Raw genomic sequence first — 20,387 nt, forward strand, 5'->3', positions numbered from 1 at the left:
AACCACAGAGCCTAGGACTTGCCGATCAGAAGGTCGGCAGTTTGAATCCCTGCGACGGGGTGAGCTCCCGTTGCTCGGTCCCTGCTCCTGCCAACCTAGCAGTTTGAAAGCACGTCAAAGTGCAAGTAGATAAATAGGTACCGCTCCTGTGGGAAGGTAAACGGTGTTTCCATGCGCTGCTCTGGTTCGCCAGAAGCGGCTTAGTCATGCTGGCCACATGACCCAGAAGCTGTACGCCGGCTCCCTCGGCCTTTAAAGCGAGATGAGCACCACAACCCCAGAGTCGGCCACGGCTGGACCTAATGGTCAGGGGTCCCTTTACCTTTACCTATCAATAAAAAGTTTGTGAATGTTTATTCAAAGCCAGCCAAGGAGTCCAGTTTGCTTTGTTGCATCTTCAAATATTTCGTAAAGCGTTCCCATTCATCTTTAAAGTCACAGTTATCCTTGTCCCGTAGCTTGTATGTCAGTTTTGCCAACCTTGTCTATCACTCTTAAATACCGCTACACTTCTCTGCAAAGGCATCTGCCACAGGCGCAGTAGTACGGCAGCCTGGGGAAAGGTCTCTGTCCCAGTGATATGCTTAACCTACCAATGGCCGCTTCTCCATGGCAGTCCTGTCAGTCAAACTGGCTACCCGTGGCAGCCCCTGGTCACATGACAGAGTGCGCCCTGCCCAAAGGGTCTGCCTCCATCGCAGCTGCATTTACATGGGCAGGAAACAGAAAAACAACAAGGGAGAGGCCTCGGCACTTTCAGTTTTTCAAAGGCAGAACTGAGAGCTGGTTGTGTTTTCGCCAGGTCTGCAGCTGGGCTCGAGTTGGTATCTTCAACCGGCAATGGCGCCTTATTTCCTTTGTGTCTGCGGAGTGTTCTGGGTGATGCTGGGCACCTGCTTTGTGGTCACAGGTATGGCTTCTTCTCTCTCGTCTTCTGTTCCCTTCAGTGAAATGGGCCTGTTGGTTTATTCACAGCGGGACGGCAAGTTGAGGGGACAATGGGCCTGTCTCAAGCCAGATGTTGCTGGACTCCAGCTCCTAGGCAACATAGCCAATGGTCAGGGATGGAGGCAAGGGCATCGACTCCTTGGGGTGAGGCACTTTGGGGCGCCCTATCTTTTTTAGGGTGCTGGGCCTCCTCAATATTCAGAGAGCCCCGTGCCCAATGTCAGGACACCACATTGAGACCCCTCTAACATCTGGAGAAGCTGGCACCTCTGAAAGAAGCAGAGTTATAGGCTAGCAACACCTGGAGGATTACAGGTTTCCCTCCCTGGGTAATTTCTAAAAAGAGAGAGACACTGGGCCTCAGACCTGCCTAAAAACTCAAGTTCTCTCACTGTAAATCAGCTGGTGGGGAGGCCCTTTGGGGTATTGGATAGTTCCCGCCCCCTGCAGTAAATTGGACTACAACTGCTATCATCCCTCACCACATTTGGGTTTGGAAAGACTGCTGTGGACAGGGGACTCAGCTAGACTGGTAAAGAAAAAGCAATTTAGATGCGTTGTACATGCTGAGCCTCTTGGGCTTCCTGATCAGAAGGTTAGCAGTTCGAATCCCCGTGGTGGAGTGAGCTCCCATTGCTCTGTCCCAGCTTCTGCCAACCTAGCAGTCCGAAAGCACGCCAGTGCAAGTAGATAAATAGGTACTGCTGTGGCGGGAGGGTAAACGGTGTTTCCGTGCGCTCTGGCTTCCGTCACGGTGTTCTATTGTGCCAGAAGCGGTTTAGTCATTCTGCTCACATGACCTGGAAAGCTGTCTGTGGACAAATGCTGACTCCCTTGGCCTGAAAGCGAGATGAGCACCGCAACCCCATAGTGGCCTTAACCGTCTAGGGGTTCTTTACCTTTACCTTTTACCTATATGCGATATAACATTGTGCCACCATATGGCACTGTGGGGTCCCGTTTTTCTCTACCTGCTTTCCCTGTTTAAATTTACGACGCGTTTAACTGAAACGCTTCTTTGAAGTGTCTAGATCAGGGGTCAGCAAACTTTTTCAGAAGGGGGCTGGTCCACTGTTTCTCAGACCTTGTGGGCTATATTTTGAAAAAAATAATGAATGAATTCCTGTGCCCCACGAATAACCCAGAGATGCATTTTAGATAAAAGCACACATTCTACTCATGTAAAAACACGCTGATTCCCGGACCGTCCGTGGGCCAGATTTAGAAGGCGTTTGGTCCGCATCCAGCCCCGGGGCCTTAGGTTACCTACCCATGGTCTAGATCCAGCCAAGGTCTGTCCACTTAGGAAGCCTCACACTGTAAATGGAGGAGCAAAACAAGGAAATCCAACCAGGTTACAGGACGTGTGCAGGAGAAGAGTTGAGTGTAGGAACTGAAAGGGGAGAGATGCTGAGCTAGAGAATGGTGAACTCTTCCAGTTGTTTTGAGCCCTCTGGGCACTTTTCAGTTTGGAGATTTAGCCCTAGAAAACTGGGACCAAATGTATGAAGCTGTCATCGTATGCACTGTTGGCTCCTTCAGCTGGTGGGGAGGCTCTTTGGGGTCCTGGGTGGTTCCTTCACCTCCCCAGTCCGCTCCTGTTTGGACCAGACAGGTCTGGGACCAAGATGGGACCTTCTGCATTTTGCTTCTGCGTGGGGCTCCCAAAACGCCCCCTCAGCCCCGATCACCTGACACAGTTGTGCTAACTGGGGATAGACTTTCACAGAAGCAAGACCAAGAGGAGTGGCCATGTGTGCAGTGAGCTCTGTCAACAAACAGTGCAGTACTTCCTGCCCATCTGTTTTGCATTTGCGGACAGACCTAAAATAAACCAGTGCCTGGTTAGATAAATAGATATAGATATAGATATAGATATAGATATAGATATAGATATAGATATAGATATAGATGATATAGATGATATAGATATAGATATAGATATAGATATAGATATAGATATAGATATAGATATAGATATAGATAGATATAGATTATATAGATATATAGATATATAGATATAGATATGAATTAATTCATTTAATTTTAAACAACTCATAAATGCATGATATGATTATTATCAAGTTACCAAGAAGATAAATAAATTGCCCAGACACACCTTCTCCTGGAATTTATGCTTCCAAAACTGTACTGCTTCATTTACAATCGGGGCACGCCCCATAAGTTCCTGCTGAAATCAGGTAACTTTTAATAATAATAATAAATTTTATTTATATCCCGCCCTCCCCAGCTGAAGCCGGGCTTAGAGCGGCTAACAACAGTAAAATGATAAAAGATTCTAAAATCATTTCATTATAAAATTAATTCAAATCAGATTAATGGCAACCATTGAGCTAGAGTTCTGTGAGGATTTCCAAAGGAGGGAGTCAGGCTGTGCCCTGGCCAAAGGCCTGGTGGAACAGCTCTGTCTTGCGGGCACTGCGGAAAGATGTCAAGTCCCGCAGGGCCCTGGTCTCTTGTGACAGAGCGTTCCACCAGATCGGGGCCACAGCCGAAAAAGCCCTGGCTCTAGTTGCCAGCCTAACTTCTCTGTGGCCTGGGACCTTCAAGATGTTTTTATTTGAAGACCGTAAGTTTCTCTGTGGGGCATACCAGGAGAGGCGGTCCCGTAGGTACGAGGGTCCTAGGCCGTATAGGGCTTTGAAGGTTAAAACCAGCACCTGGTTTACCAGTTAAAATAAATAATTCTAAACTATAATCAGTCAAATAACAGCAAGTCATAATGCATAAAATACCACAAAACATGCAAAACAAGGATCAAATTGAGAAAGCAGGGCGCACAACTTACAAAACTGATTTTTTATAAATATCCCTGAACTCTTCCCTCCTCCCACCTGCTTTTGCTGTTCTCAAAGTGATATAATCATAGTCTTCTTCCTAGGGCTGGAAGGTGAAGCAATGTTTAGTTCAGGACTCAAATTTCAAAATTGTGCTCACATTTGAAACCTGTGTAAAATGTGGTTCCAGTTAGACATTAAATCACCGGAGAGCTTTGCTTTGTCTTGTTTTGGTCAAAAGAGAGAGATCTCTTCACCTCCGCCCTCCCTTTCGCTGCCATTTTGTGGTTTTTCACCTTTTCTGCACATGCTGTAGTTTCTGAGAAGGCGACGCGGATACGCTTCATCGCTGCCCGCTGGGGCAGCCAAGTTTCCTTCAGGTGCGTTTCCAGCTCTCCGGCAAATTGGTACAAAGAGACGGAAAAGGGCAAGCATCAGGAGATGGTGAACACTTCCAGAGTCCAGGTGCTGAGGAACGAATCGCTGGTCCTGATGCACATCAGCAAAATCCAGCACACCGACAATGGCATCTACTTCTGTGAGAACAACAAGACACAAATTAGTCGGCAGCAGTGCTGCGGCACTGAACTGCGAGTCATGGGTGAATAGCTTTAATTTGCTTCAATATTCCTTTTTCCTGCTTCCAAGGTCCTGTAATCTGTGGCTGTGAGTAACCATGAAGCAGGGCTCTACCATAAAGTCTACCTTTCCTGGGCACAGACCCTGCAAGTGTCCCTATTTTCCAGAAGCCATCCCAGTTTATGATTTGATCCCAGAATGTCCCACTTTTCCTTAGGATGCTCCTATTTTCCTTGGAGAAATGTTGGAGGGTATGGAGTTATCCGACCCCTGAGCCATCTGAAGCCAGTTCTGCATAGGGAAGTTTTTTTTTAAAAAAAAATGTTGAATGTTTTATTATTATTTTTTATATGTTGGAAGCTGCCCAGAGTGGCTGGGGCAACCCAGTAAGATGTGTGGGGTATAAATGGTAAAATTATCATTATGGAACAGGATGTCCCTATTTTCATCGGGCACATGAAGCGAACAGCCACATATTCACAGGGACAAGGTATTGCCTTGCATCTTGGATTGTTTCTGATCCCATTTAGCGGGCCATCCTTGCTCTGTTCAATCAAAGGGCAGGATTCAATTAATGAATCTTGTTAGTGGAAGCCCAGAACAAGGATGTCCATTTGTGCGATGGAGCTTTCTTCCCTTATCTTGCTTCGCCCTCCAGAATTGGCTCCGGGGAGGTGGAGGGCATAGCTGTCACTTTCCCATTTTCTCGCGAGGAATCCTATTCAGAATAAGGGAATTTCCCTTAAAAAAAGGAAAAAGTTGACAGCTATGGGGGTGGCTCTGGGAGAGAAATTGGCTTTGGGTGAGACACCCCCCGCCCCCATGGAAGAGATGGGTGGGGTTGTTCCTGTCAGGAGCTCGTCCTACTCTCGAGTAGGACCCTGGCAGAGACGCATGCCCGATTGGCATGTTCCCTCCCTTCTGGTCGATCGTTCAGGAGCTTCAAAAGCTTTCTTCTGCCCAAACATCACAGTGACTGATGCCAACAGACACCGGCACACTTAGGGATCTGCAGAGTCTTCGCAGCTTGCGTAACAGACCTCAGCAACTCAGCATTTTGGCTAATCTACTTTATTTACATATAAACACACATGGAGCACTGCAACATAGCTCCTTCTCTCTCTAGCATCAGTCTGCAAAGAGAAAAAGAACAAAGGACAATAGTTTTTTTCTTTTTTACTGTGTTCTTTTTCATTTTTTATATATGTTAATGATGTTTGAATGTTTATATGTGTTTATTTGTTTTGTGTTTTTCTTTATGTAATTTCTTTCTTTTTCATAAAACTCAATAAAATATATTTTTTTTAAAAAAAAAGAACAAAGGACAATAGTCCCACTTCACAGAACACAGTAACACAAACATCCTGTCTCCGTCACTTCCCACTCTGTGGAATGAAAACATACACCGTCATGTGATAGACAAAAATCCCATGACTGCAATCATGGAGCAGGAATTCTAACAGTTCCATCCAGCAAGCCGCAATGTTTACACTGACAGAACCATCACCGTAGCACAACATTGGATTCCACCAGAGCCCTGGATGCTTATGCAAATACAAACCACGCCCACAGTTGTACTGCATTGTGGGCTTTGTAGTCTGTTGTATATTATAGCAGGGAGCTGTTCCCGTTCAAAGATGGAAAGGAAACCATAGTCACATTGCAGCCAAAGATGACAGACTGAACTAAGTAATGAGCTTATCTTGTCTTTGTTCTAAGGTATCAGCACATTTCAGCAAGTGCAGAATCGAAACACCCTGAAAGATGCCATCATCGTGATCCAGACCCTTCTTATTGTCCTGTTTGTGAGCGTCCCTGTGTTTCTAACTATGGGAAAGGTAAGTGAGTTGGGCCCTCCTGTGGAAATGCCAAATTCTGACATCACTGGTGCTCAAGCGCTGCTACAGCGCAATGATGTAGTCCTAACATTATTTCATTCCTTTTAATAGCCTGTTTTTTTGAGAAATTGTGCGTATACAGCAGTAAATACAAACAACCCATTTGCAACAAGGCCATAAAAACCGACATGTGGCAAGTCTTTTAAGGTTCAGCCTGCAAGTAACATCAGCTCGATCAAACTGGGAAGTCATAGCGTATTATGTTTTTAATATTAGGTTGCAAGCCGCCCAGAGTGGCTGGGGAAACCCAGCCAGATGGGCCGGGTATAAACAATAAATTTTTATTATATTATAGCGCTGTTTCCTGGCTGCATGCAAAGCAGAGCCAACAGACGACTGCCACTGGGGAGCTGGTTCCACAAAATCAGAGCTACTGTGAAAGAGGACCTGGTCTGTACTTTCCCAAGTCTCACCTCCCATGTAGAGAGACTGGGCTTTGCACAGAACCTCCATGACTGACCCTACTGGGTAGCCGCTTCTTGTTTCTAGCATGGCATTGCAGAAGTGTAATAGACGAGAGATCAGATGCTGGGACAGATATTTAAGAGAGAGCTTTAATGGGTGTCAGGTTCTCAGAACCCCAGGGGGTCTCTCACCCCCAGTGACCCCTCTGGTGGGTTCCTTATTCAAAGAATTTAGTTGCTCAGTTTCATCGTTGGAACCCGGTCTATTCTGTAACGTACACAGTCCTTCCTTCTGTCAATATTTCCTCTCCTTCTTATCGTCTTAGTAGCTCGCCATGTCAGCTTAAAAGCCCCAGCCCCCTTTTTCCTATTCCTCTTTCCTTTACCCTACACTTTGTCCTCGCTGGGGCCATGCCATTTTCCTCTGTCGTTCATCCCTTTTCCACTACACTTCCTCTGAAGTGTACCCTTCACACTGAGAGCCAGTGTGGTGTAGTGGTTAAGAGCGGTAGTCTCGTAATCTGGGGAACCGGGTTCGCATCTCCGCTCCTCCCCATGCAGCTGCTGGGTGACCTTGGGCTAGTCACACTACTTTGAAGTCTCTCAGCCCCACTCACCTCACAGAGTGTTTGTTGTGGGGGAGGAAGGGAAAGGAGAATGTTAGCCGCTTTGAGACTCCTTAAAGGGAGTGAAAGGCGGGGTATCAAATCCAAACTCCTCCCCTCCTCCTCCTCCTCCTCCTCCTTCTCCTCCTCCTCCTTCTTCTTCTTCTCTGTCTTATCCCTTTGTGTTTCTCTCCTCCTTGCCCTCCTGGCTTCCTCTGTGTTTCTCCTCTATGTTTCTTGTCCTCCTCCTCCTTCATGTTGGGACTGGCACCAGGCACTCAGCAACACACCAACTTTTAAAGAGCTGCCCTCTGCATTCATCTCTGCACAGCTCTACTTCTGGTCCTGATGCCTCCAGGTTTTGCTGGACCAGCCAAGGAGCCTCTTGGAGTCAGTCAGTCAATCTGTTTTATTGCACATAGCCAAAGGCTGCCGCAATGTACACAGAATCATTCAACAATTAAAAGGAAATATACTGGATTGATACAAAAACATTTATATTATCAAGACATTACCTACTCTAAACAGAGCTATAAAAGTACTTTAATATACAAGTTAAGACATTAAACAATAAAATTTATAAGCTAAAATTATCACATGGCCACTAATATATTAAAAAATAATGTTAATTACCGTATTTTTTGCTCTATAAGACTTACTTTTTCCCTCCTAAAAAGTAAGGGGAAATGTGTGTGCGTCTTATGGAGCGAATGGAGGCTGCGCAGCTATCCCAGAAGCCAGAACAGCAAGAGGGATCACTGCTTTCGCTGCGCAGCGACCCCTCTTGCTGTTCTGGCTTCTGAGATTCAGAATATTTTTTTCCTTGTTTTCCTCCTCCAAAAACTAGGTGCATCTTGTGGTCTGGTGCGTCTTATAGAGCGAAAAATACGGTAATACAATGTGCAATTATATTCGGAGTTTGGTGATAAAGATAGAATATAGCTTGATGTAGATAGGGTCAAATAAATTCATCTCCTTTACAGCTGGTGGCTACCTTGGCTATATAATTTGCTCTAATTTTCCTAGCAGCAGTTGCAAAGAGTGCTACACGCCAGGTCACATACTTAACTGTGTCTGTGAGGAGATATAAAATCATGTCAGAGGGGTCAGGGGACCTTGTCATTATAGGTGCTAAAAATCTTTCTCTTGCTTCATTATATAAGGGGCAGCGCAAGATATAATGCATAAGGTCCTCTACTTCAGGACACCCCTTAATGCAAACACGTTCGTTTGTTGGTATGCCTCTGTGTCTCCCATCTCTATAAGCAGAGTTTATTGTAACTCTGTAAAAGCTTTCCGAAGTTGCACAAAAGTCAATTCATTAAAATAAGATGTACCGTATTTTTTGCTCTATAAGACTCAGTTTTTCCCTCCTAAAAAGTAAGGGGAAATGTGTGTGCGTCTTATGGAGTGAATGGAGGCTGCGCAGCTATCCCAGAAGCCAGAACAGCAAGAGGGATTGCTGCTTTCACTGCACAGCGATCCCTCTTGCTGTTCTGGCTTCTGAGATTCAGAATATTTTTTTTCTTGTTTTCCTCCTCCAAAAACTAGGTGCGTCTTGTGGTCTGGTGCGTCTTATAGAGCGAAAAATATGGTATATTCATAGTCCTCTCACCAAGGACTCCTTCTCAAAGGGTCTAGGGCCTTCTCAAGATGTACAGATTAATCTGAATCACCCATGAAGTCCCATGAAACTGTGTTGCTTGGTAGTGTGCATAGGTATTTTTTTCGACCATCTTTAGCTGGACTGGTGCAAATCTGGCTCCAAGTTTGCGTAGGCCTTTGGGCAACACCATCTTGCTGCCCGCCAGCCCTGGCACTGCCCCTTCAGCATCATTTCTGGCAATTTTTCCAAAGCCCTTGTTTGAGACAATCCTGCTCAGTTACTCTGCTGATTCCAACCCAACAATTGCCACGGTGAGGGATGCTTCGCTAGCCGTTCCTTTTCAAACAGAGACTCAACAGCTTGGAATAATGTGACGCTATTTCTCCTTCAGGGTGATGGCAAGGATGCGTCGGCTGAGGACCATACTTACGAGGTGAGCAACAGAGTGAGGTATTTTCAAAATGGTAAAGCTGGAAAGTGGGGTAGTCCATCTTGGGCAGGAGAGAGAAGAGAAAGTATAGTGGTGCCTCGCAAGACGAAAAGAATCCGTTCCGCGAGTCTCTTCGTCTTGTGGTTTTTTCGTCTTGCGAAGCAACCCTATTAGCGGCTATTAGCGGCTATTAGCGGCTATTAGTGGCTATTAGCGGCTATTAGCGGCTATTAGCGGCTATTAACGGCTATTAGCGGCTTAGCGGCTTAGAAAAAGGGGTGGGAAGCGAAAAAAATTGCAAGACTCACAAGACGTTTTCGTCTTGCGAAGCAAGCCCATAGGGAAATTCGTATTGCGAAGCGCCTCGAAAAACTGAAAACCCTTTCGTCTAGCGGGTTTTTTGTCTTGCGAGGCATTCGTCTTGCGGGGCACCACTGTACAGAAATTCATTCAGACATCAGCCAAGGTAGGAGCAAACAGAGCCTGGCTAGAAGCTGTTAGTGGAGCACTGGGTTCAGAGAGGAGAAGAAGTGTTCATCTTGCAGAAGTGGTGCTGGGGGGGACGGGGGACGGACGGACAGACAGTATATGTGTGTCAGCATCTTCACACAAGTAAAAGAGAAAAAGGAGGAGGCCTAAGTGAATAGGGCAAGACAATGGTGTTTGTATATGGCATGATCTGTGTTCAGGTGACTGCTGAGCGCTTTAAAACAATTGTGTGCCTGTTGTCTGGCGAGAGAGAGAAAGAGTTCGCAGAGAATGGACATAGGAAAATATATCGAAATCCAAAGCCATACCTGTAAATTTATGTGGTTCTGTAATGTCATTCGGATCCAGCCTTTTCATTGGTACGTTTGAGGAATTGGGGGGTGGGGGGTGACCCAAACCAAAGCAATTACAGCAAATCAACACAAAAATATTGTCACAAATATGAAAATCACGTTTGGTACATAATTATTACGAATCGTACATTTCTGTGATTGTGGGGTGGGAAGATAGAAAGCTGGTTTTTGCCCCTTCTTCCTGCTGCTGCCCGTTGATGGTTGCCACCCATAGCTGTCAACGTTTCCCTTTTTTTAAGGGAAATTCCCATATTACGAATAAGATTCCTCACAAGAAAAGGGAAAAGTTGACAGCTATGTTGCCACCTGGGTGCATTTTGGCCAAGCTGAACTGTTTTCAGGTGTGTAAGCCATTGCTGGTGATTTAAAAGACAGTGATTGCTGGATATGTATTTGGGGTTAAGAGTGGATCCCTTACTTTGTATACAAACTTTTTTTCCTTTTCCCTTTTGCTTCTTCACAGGGGTTGGCGGTTGAACTAGCTGATACATACGAAGACATTTGTACTTACCAGGACAGAGTAACAGACAAGTGGAATCTGGGGGAGAGTCCAGGCGAGGAGTGAAACTTTTTGCAACATCTTTGGCAAGTGTGCCACACCTGAGTTGGGAACAAGTTTTGCTTGGCTACAGTGCTCTCGATGCAGCTCTTGCTTGCTTGCTTGCTTGCTTAGTTATCATCAGCCGAACTGCTAGATCAAATGTGGTATTCCTTCGCTCCTGATTCCTTGGGCATTGGGTTTGTTGTTAAGAGGGACCCAAAGCTGGGGTAGTGGCAGACCCTATTTAGGGAAGCTCCCTTCCTACCTTCCCCATACCGGAGGAAAACACAAAATTGTCAGTAATAAAATCTGAGCATGGGTTTGATTCTCACATATGTTTTTTTTCCCCTAACATCAGTTTGCTTGCCATAAATGTGCATTCTAATTTGAATGGGTTTCCACCCACACATGCACACATCCTCAATTCTTGAAGCTGCTAGATTTAGGGTGGTTTTTAAAGGAAAGCCGGATATTAGAAGTGTCAAATTTGGTAAGCCAATGCCAAACATAGGGATGCGGGAGCCATTCAGTTCAGTTCTCATTTAAAGGTGAACCAATGTAATCTGCAAGGGACACGGGTGGCGCTGTGGGTTAAACCACAGAGCCTAGGGCTTGCCAATCAGAAGGCTGGCAGTTTGAATCCCCGCGACGGGGTGAGCTCCCGTTGTTCGGTCCCTGCTCCTGCCAACTTAGCAGTTCGAAAGCACGTCAAAGTGCAAGTAGGTAAATAGGTACCGCTCTGGCAGGAAGGTAAACGGCGTTTCCGTGCGCTGCTCTGGTTTGCCAAAAGCGGCTTAGTCATGCTGGCCACATGACCCGGAAGCTGTACACTGGCTCCCTCAGCCAATAAAGCGAGATGAGTGCCGCAACCCCAGAGTCAGCCACGACTGGACCTAATGGTCAGGGGTCCCTTTACCTTTTTAATGTAATCTGCATGTTTTGAAACAATATGCAAACCGAAACACAACCATCCCTCGAAAGGCAGGCAGCTCTGAATTTTTCAGTGCAGTTCTTCAGCCAAGTGATATGCAGAAAGATGCATATGCTAAAGCATAGTGTGCAGAAAAAATGCACATATTGGTGAAAATGATATACCACAATGCATTGTGCTAAGGGGAACTGCTTTGTCAAAATGTGCATAATAGACTAAATTGCAAATAAGCATGTATATTGGGAGCAATTCTCCTAATTTAATAATGGAATAATGGAAAATCGGAATAGAAATAATGAATATTAAATCAAATCCAAAATGCGGATGAATTTTCATGAATTGCTGACGTGCGAAAATGTGGAGTCCCAAAAATACATTTGGAAAAATTAGAAGCTGAAATTGATAGGTTTACCGATCTCGAACCAAACATTAGTACTTTAAAACTAACCAAGAAGACATTAAGGTATAGCACGCAATCTATTGAAATGTCCTGTCATTTGGCCAGGACACTCCAAATTTACATCACCTTTGACCCCCCTCATAAGATTTAACATATTGCCGTTTGCAGTTCTGCAAGGCAGATTTTTGAAAATCCCATATTCTGAAAGGTACTGCCTTTGTGGCACAAATCAGGTCGAATCTGTCACACATTTATTTTATTGCCCATTTTGTGAGTGTGTGTGTGTATGTATATGTATATGTGTGTGTGTGTGTGTGTGTGTGTGTGTGTGTGTGTGTAGGGGATCTATTTCACCGACTCTTCCAGGGTGCCCTTTCTGCTGAATAACTGTAGGAATGACGTTGTGGAGAATGTGGCAAGATTTTAGCGTGATGCCACGAAACTACGTCACCGTAGGTCCCAAGAGCCACCTTTGTGTCTCACGATGTCTGGACAGCTTTATCCTAAAGTATCTCCTATTACGACTCGCTGCCAGTGTTGTGTTTTGATCCATGTATACGACGTCCTCTTTCTATGTGAATAAAGGAGACTGAATTCAATTGAATTGAAGAGTCCTGTCACCAAAGCTTCAGTTTCACAGCTCAGACTAATCTCAACGATGCTCGTGCAAGATGTGGTGTTTGCCTCCTAGATGGGTCATAAGGAAAGGGTTAAATGAGTGTGATGTGATTAGCCAGAGAAAAACTGATAGGAGGAGTTAGAGTGAGAGTGGAGCTCTGTGGAAGTCAGCTGAGAGTTGGGAGTTGAAGAAGGAAGAGGGAGGATATAAGTCTGTGGGTTGGTCGAGTTGTGTGGTGAAAGAGTGAGAGGAATTGTTAGGTGGAGTCAGATAGATAGTTGGAATAATCAGTTTGAAGTTGTTAGGAATGAATAGGACAGTTAAGGAACTAAGATTAAGAAACTGCCAAGAAAAATTAACTGAAACCATAAGCTTGTTCATGCCTATAAAATAAACTTAATTATTTGTTAATGTTAACAACTGTCTGGACTCCGTGTGTACCCGTGAGGAGAAACGGGTTGGTGGCAGCGAAGAAAGCAATCACAGTGGTGGCACAGGGTCAATAGACCGTCAAACGTCTGGGGGCCCTGTGTGATCGCCACACAAGAGAACCTCCCTTGTGCTTTTTTTTCAAAAGTTGCTCTCCAATAAATTTTTCAAAAGTGATCTTTTAAGCTTTTCAAAATTAAAAAAATAGTTCTAATGCTGATTTATTTTATTTTTTTAATTTTTGAATGTGTGTGCTGGTGGGACCTGTAACCAAAAGTTTCCATGTAGAGTTTTGCTGATTTTCCAGTTCTCCCTCCACCCAGACTTAGAATCATAGAATCATAGAGTTGGAAGAGACCACAAGGGCCATCGAGTCCAACCCCCTGCCAAGCAGGAAACACCATCAGAGCACTCCTGACATATGGTTGTCAAGCCTCTGCTTAAAGACCTCCAAAGAAGGAGACTCCACCACACTCCTTGGCAGCAAATTCCACTGTCGAACAGCTCTTACTGTCAGGAAGTTCTTCCTAATGTTTAGGTGGAATCTTCTTTCTTGTAGTTTGGAACCATTGCTCCGTGTCCGCTTCTCTGGAGCAGCAGAAAACAACCTTTCTCCCTCCTCTATGTGACATCCTTTTATATATTTGAATATGGCTATCATACCACCCCTTAACCTCCTCTTCTCCAAGCTAAACATGCCCAGCTCCCTTAGCCATGCATTCCACGCCCACTGAGCTTGCTCAGTCCACACTGGGTTCTTTTTGGGTTCCCAAGCTTAGGATTCTTTCTGAATGTTTTTATACCCCATTGTGCACAGCTGGTACCATTTTGGTTCTGTAATAACCACTCGTGGTCTGAAAGCCAGAAATGGAGGAAAGTGTGTTTCTTTCAGCTCTGGAGTGGATTTTATTGATCCAGAAAAGGAGGGGGGGGCATGTGAAAACTGTGTGGAATCTGGCACCATTGTCGGAAACTGTGTCTTGAGGCTCCCACATGAGAGAAGTATAGCAGTGGAGAGAGGAGCACATGGAGGAGCATATGTGAAGTAGGAGCAAACTAGCTGATGCTGTTCTCCTGGTATGCCCCGCAGAGGACCTTAAGGTCCACAAATGACAACATTTTGGAGGTCCCAAGTCGCAAGGTGGTTAGACTGGTCTCAGCCAGGGCCAGGGCCCTTTCAGTACTGGCCCCGACTTGGAGGAACACTCTGTCTCAAGAGACTAGGGCCCTGCAGAAAGATCCTGCAGGGCCTGCAAGACAGAGCTGTTCTGCCTGGCCTTTGGTTTGGACTCAGTCTGACCCTTATGTTTCCCTCCCCTTATGGTTTTGATCTATGGGCTACTTTTAAAACGAGGCTGCATTTTAAACAGCATTTTAACCTATATTTTAAATTGGGGTTGGTTTTTTTTGCATATTACGTTTTTACTGTAATTTTATTGGTGTTAACCGCCCTGAGCCCGGCTCTGGCCGGGGCGGACAGGGTATAAATAAAAAAAAATATTTTTATTTTTTATTAGGCTGCATCAACAGCTTCTGACTGGATCCTGGAATGTCCTGTTTTTTGGTCCCCTTTTTGGTCCAGAGCTCTGGCATGAGACAGCCGGATCACACCAGACCATCAGACTGAAAGACACTCGTTTTTTGGTCTAGCTCTCTGCCACAAATCAACTGGCTCACGCCAGAGGGCCAGACCAAAAGACACTTGTTTTTTCAGTCTTGCAGTCTCACACAGATCAGCTGGCTCCCACAAGGGCTCAGGACCAAAACAAAAAAGAGCATTGCAATTTTGATCAGTGGGATGTCGAAAGGTACACATGCTGATGTTCAAAGCAGAGGAGGCCCAAGCCAGAAGGAAACAGCGGCAATTTATAATTACACAACACCCTGGAGAGAACACACTTGAAAGGTACCAAAGCGTTGGCCCCCAGTGATCTTTTGCTAGGAGTTGGCGGTGCTTCACAGTGTTTCCTCTTGTTTTCGTGTGGTTCACCGAAGCAGATCTCTTTCTTTCCTGTCATCTTGCATGACTAAATAACTCCCCCATGTGCAGCGGGGAAATGGGTATCTGGGGCGGGAGGCAGAAATGTCACACGTTCACTCGGGCAAGGCAATGGAAAGGGGACTTTACACAAGCAAGTTTCAGTTCTGCCCGCCACGCCTCATCCCTCCATCGCCATCTTAGCTTTGAGACCCTCGCTGGTCTCTGAGGTTGTTCTCACTCCATGTTCCTTTTGTTAAGGGAAAAATCCGAGGGCTCCCTTGGACAAAAAACAAAGACACCAACCAGGATTACTTGGAGCAAAACAGCAGCCTGTAGGCTTGGCCTTTATTGATCTGTTGCAACAGGGTGCTCCCCTCACCTGCAGGAGAGAGGAGGGACCCAGAAAAATGGTGTGCAAGGCCTTATAAACACTTGAAATTGCCACCCTGTAGATCAAGACCACCCCCAGAAACATCATACATACATCACAGAAGGGGTGTAACCTAAGACCACCCCTCAGATACATCACACCTACATCACAGAAAAGGTGGTCTAAAACAGAAATTTGAATATTGTTTTTCTCCTGTTGTTTATCTCCTGTCTGGCAGGTTACTTGATTGGATTGCCTGGGGAGCCTGGCCAGTCTTTTGTAGTGATAAATACTTATTTCCTGGGCCAGGTCGCAGGCTCACACCCTATTCAAACACAGACATACCCTTAACACAGGATTTGTGAAGGATAAGACAATGGGGAGGCCTTTCCAGTTTGACCTTGCAGAGAAAATATTTGCTCAGTTTAGGAACCAAAATGGTTCCAGGTTGGCCTTCCTGTGCTGATCTATGTATGTGCTTGGTTGGTACACTTATGAACATTACCATATATTTAAGACCATAAAATTCCTATCACACTTTCAACGGGCAGCGATTTCTTAGCCCTTCAGTGAAAAAATGTATTAATTCAAAATGGAAAACAGCAAAGAAGCAGAAACCCTGTCAGAAAAATAGACCCAGAACTTCTCCTGTTTCAGCCCTCATTATGCTTTCCATCCATTTACCTCCTCCACACAGATATTTTTTCCTCCTTTCGCTCTGGTTTGTTGGTTCTAGGGAGGGAGTGAAAATTCCGTACGTTTGCATTTTAATTCCAGCCAGCGTAACTGTTTTCTTAATATTTATGCGCCCGGTCATTACCTGCTCCCTGGAAATTAAATCCCACCCACCCTTTCCTCCCCCTCTTGCATGTAATAAGATACAAATGCAAGTGCCGTGTTTTGATAAACAGATGGATGTCCCCTGCAAGGCGATGAGGGCGGCAAAGATCAGAGCTCCCCCACCCCAACACAACCCACAGTGATCAAGGGGTCAGCTAAGGATTTTGGGGTTATATCTGCTAACGGGGGACTCTCCAGCAAGAGACGGAGAGCTGAAACTGGAGGCAGGGCTCACCATCAGAATCAAGCTCTGGCGAACCAGTTTTCAGTCTCCGGGCTCAGTTACTTTATTTACAGATTTATACCCAGCCCTTCTGTGAAAAGGATCAGGGCAGCATGTAAAAGTCTACACGAAAACATCCTCAAACACAACTGCATTTCTCTGAGCATGTGCGTGTTGGAGGTCTTTGTCAAGTACCGTATTTTTCACTCTATAAGACGCACCTGACCATAAGACGCACCTAGTTTTTAGAGGAGGAAAACAAGAAACAAGAAAGCAACGCAAAACCTCTTAAGCAAAGAGGGAGGAGCGCTCCCACTGCGCTCCAGAGTCTTTGTGTAGCTAAGCCAGAAGCCAGAAGAGCAAGAGGGATTGCTGCGCACCGATCCCTCTCGCTCTTCTGGCTTCAGCGATAGCTGCACAGCCTGCATTCTCTCCATAAGATGCACACACATTTCCCCTTACTTTTTAGGAGAAAAGTGCGTCTTATAGAGCATAAAATACGGTACTTGACATAAAAAGGGAGACCATCTTTGGATCTCAGCATCTTTTCCCTCAGTGCTTAAGTCACCCCACCCAACATTCCTCACACTCCCGTGATTGCAGAGCAATGTTTCCACAATATAAGTGGTGGCTTCGAGGACCCTGTTCCAAGCCCAGCATGTTTCATTTTACAAAATAAATACTTGGGAATGATAAAAACAAAACAAAAACAAGATAGGAAAAAAGGAAATTCCTAATTTCTTTGCAGGCTCCAGAGCTGGCTGCCCTTTGAGGAAATATATTATCAGATGACTGTCCAGATTTTGATACGGGTGTGTTTGGCTGTTGTTGCTGTTTTGTTGTCGTTTGTACCAGAGCGATGGCAAACCTGTGGCTCGCTGGACTCCAGCTTCTATCAGCCCCAGTCAACGTGACCAATGGTCGGATTTTATTTATAAGAATACTTACATACCGCTGTATCATTAAAAATATATCCCGGTGGTTTACAACAACTGTTTCTAGTATTTTGAGAAGCTTGAATTTCTGTGCTTACTCTCTTCAGACCACCAATAATTTTACAAACCTATTTATAGCACACACACCCAACTTCTTGGGAGGAAATGTGCTCTGACACACATCACCGCCTGCTTTGACTTCCTTGTGTGGTGCTTCCCTCCAGCTCTGATGCGCCTTCTTGAGGTGTAAGTGATCAGAATTTCACAAGGTAGGCTGAACGTGGGCGTTACCCAGCAAACACGGATGAACCTGAAAGCAACCCAGCATCGAAAGTGGGGAAAAACACACCCAGATGTTGCTGCCTCTGCGGTTACTGGACACCTGTCCTTGGCAGGGGGGTGATTTTCTCTCCCGCCCCCTCCCCAATGGCTTTCCTAGGAGATGACCTTTGCATGATGCTCAAATGAGGCAAAGCTCAGAGGGGCTTCTGAGAAAAGGCCCACAACTCACCTTGCAAAATCCATGTTTATTAACGGGGGTGACTTTCCTCGAAATGTCATGAACTGGAAGATCCCTGCCCAGGATTGCATAAGCCCCCGTGGGTGTGCTACTAAGATGTCAGCAACGGATGAGATTGTAGACCACACGCCTGGGGTGAACATTGTCACCATCACGACACAGAGAGTAAAACATTGGTTCAAAATGCAGAATCCCTGGAATTTCAATGTTCTGAATGTTCTAGGGCATTGAGAAGGGATGGGAATTGTTTGTTTTGTTTCCAAAAGCAATGGTGTTTCTATAACATATCGTGATGGCTTTTTTAAATTTTAAAAATATTTTTTATTCAGTTTTACATTTCATCATCATCATCATCATCATCTATTATTTATACCCCGCCCATCTGGGCAGCTTCCAGCGGAATATTAAAATACAATAACCTATTAAACATTAAAAGCTTCCCTAAACAGGGCTGCCTTCAGATGTCTTCTAAAAGTCTGGTAGTTGTTTTTCTCTTTGACATCTGGTGGGCGGGTGTTTCACAGCGCAGGTGCCACTACCGAGAAGGCCCTCTGCCTGGTTCCCTGTAACTTGGCTTCTCGCAGGGAGGGAACCACCAGAAGGCCCTCAGCACTGGACCTCAGTGTCTGGGCAGAACAATGGGGGTGGAGAATTAGAATCAGATACAAATCATAATCATATATACCTAGGATTCTCTGAATCCCTTGACTTCCCTCCACCCCTCCATGGGTTCCATATTCTTTTCCAACTGTATCGTATACTGTTCTCCCTATTCCCTTAACACTCAATTCTTACCATGGTTCTTGTGACATTGCAAGTGTTTTCAAAACCCTGCCAATATTTTTAATTGTTTACAGTGTTCTTTTAAGTAACTTATAAATTTTCCCCATTCTTTATTAAATTTATGATCTTCTTGGTTTCTGATCTTTCTGGTCATTTTCGCCATTTCAGCATAGTCCATCATCTTTGTTAGCCATTCTTCTCTGGTAGGTACATTATCTTCCTTCCATCTCTGGGCAAGCAACATCCATGCAGCTGTCGTAGTGTACATAAACAGTCTTTCTCTTTGTGGAGCGGATTTGCCACAATTCACGCATTTTCCTGAGATCAGTAACAGAAGTCACGCAAAAAGAAATATGAGCAGCATTCACTTTTTTTAAAAAAGTCCAAGAACATCACATAACTGTGTTATTTTCTGTACTGTTGCTGATGTTTCTCTTCCACTGAAATGCACTGACATTAATTATGTAATTAACGATTACATAATTGTGTTCATATTGAAGGAGTCATTGTTTTGTTTTGTTTTGTTTTTGTTTTATTATGTATTTTGTGTTCTCACTGTGTTGTTGAACCAACCTGTGATCTTCAGATGAAGGGCAGTATACAAAATTTTAATGATGATGATTTAGGTTTTAGTAGAAGCCGAACTGTAGCACAATGTGTATCTGAAGAAGTGTGCATGCACACGAAAGCTCATACCAAGAACTGACTTAGTTGGTCTTTAAGGTGCTACTGGAAGGAATTTGTTTTGTTTTGACTGTAGCACAATGGAAACAGTGCTGACAGAGAGGAATACAGGACAGGATTGAAATCATGGCCTCCTTACATCCCGAGAAACTACACAGGGGATTGCAATCATGCTGTTCCTAATGAATTGGCTGTTGTGCTATGGTGTGTGTGTGTGCGTGTGTGTGTGTTCAACACAACTGCCTGCATGTTGATTTTTTCTTCCAAGTCATGGCCATGAGCTCCTGCACTTCACAGTTTTTCACTACACCACTGCAAAAAAAGAACTCACCTCACTGGTGTCCACAGCAGCATCAACAATCTCCATCTTTCAGCCCCATTCCTTCCAGTTCCTAGCTGTGTTCCCCTGGGAGCTGCCACCTCTGAGACCCAGCAGTCTCTTTGGGTAGGAACAGTATTACAGCTGACTTTATCACTGGAGGTGTGCTCCATTGTCTTTTGAGACAGATGGACAACAACAACAACTGACCTTCATGTTTAAGAAGAAGCTCCATGTTAGAAAGTCTCCATGCAGACTGCCTCAAGTTATCTCCCGCTTGGACTACTGAAATGCGCTCTATGTGGGGCTACCTTTGAAGGAGACCTGTAAACTGCAACTAATCCAGAATGTGGCAGCTAGACTGGTTTCTGGGAGTGGCTGCCGGGACCACAAAACACCAGTCCTGAAAGACCTACATTGACTTCCAGTACGTTTCCGAGCACAATTCCAAGTGTTGGTGCTGACCTTTAAAGCCCTAATCAGCCTCGGCCCAGTATAGCTGAAGGAGCATCTCCACCTCCATCATTCAGCCCAGACACTGAGGTCCAGCTCTGAGGGCCTTCTGGCGGTTCCCTTCCTGTGAGAAGCCAAGTTACAGGGAGCCAGGCAGAGAGCCTTCTCAGTGGTGGCGCCCACCGTGTGGAACGCCCTCCCATCAGATGTCAAGGAAATAAACTATCTGACTTTTAGAAGACATCTGAT

General features: G+C 45.1%; 1 protein-coding gene across 1 annotated transcript; it reads left to right on the forward strand.

Annotated features, from left to right (window-relative positions):
* Nucleotides 1–723: 723 nt before the first annotated feature.
* On the forward strand, nt 724–12,241 carry LOC309328228 (B-cell antigen receptor complex-associated protein beta chain-like). The gene is made up of 5 exons (XM_081838291.1): nt 724–910; nt 4,063–4,347; nt 6,045–6,163; nt 9,230–9,271; nt 10,574–12,241. The coding sequence occupies exons 1-5, from the start codon at nt 841–843 to the stop codon at nt 10,673–10,675; spliced, it is 618 nt and encodes a 205-aa protein (XP_081694417.1). The 5' UTR covers nt 724–840; the 3' UTR covers nt 10,676–12,241.
* The last annotated feature ends 8,146 nt before the right edge of the window (nt 12,242–20,387 follow it).

Source organism: Podarcis erhardii (genome assembly GCF_964252035.2).
Source record: "Podarcis erhardii genome assembly, chromosome: 13".
Taxonomy (NCBI): Eukaryota; Metazoa; Chordata; class Lepidosauria; order Squamata; family Lacertidae; genus Podarcis; species Podarcis erhardii.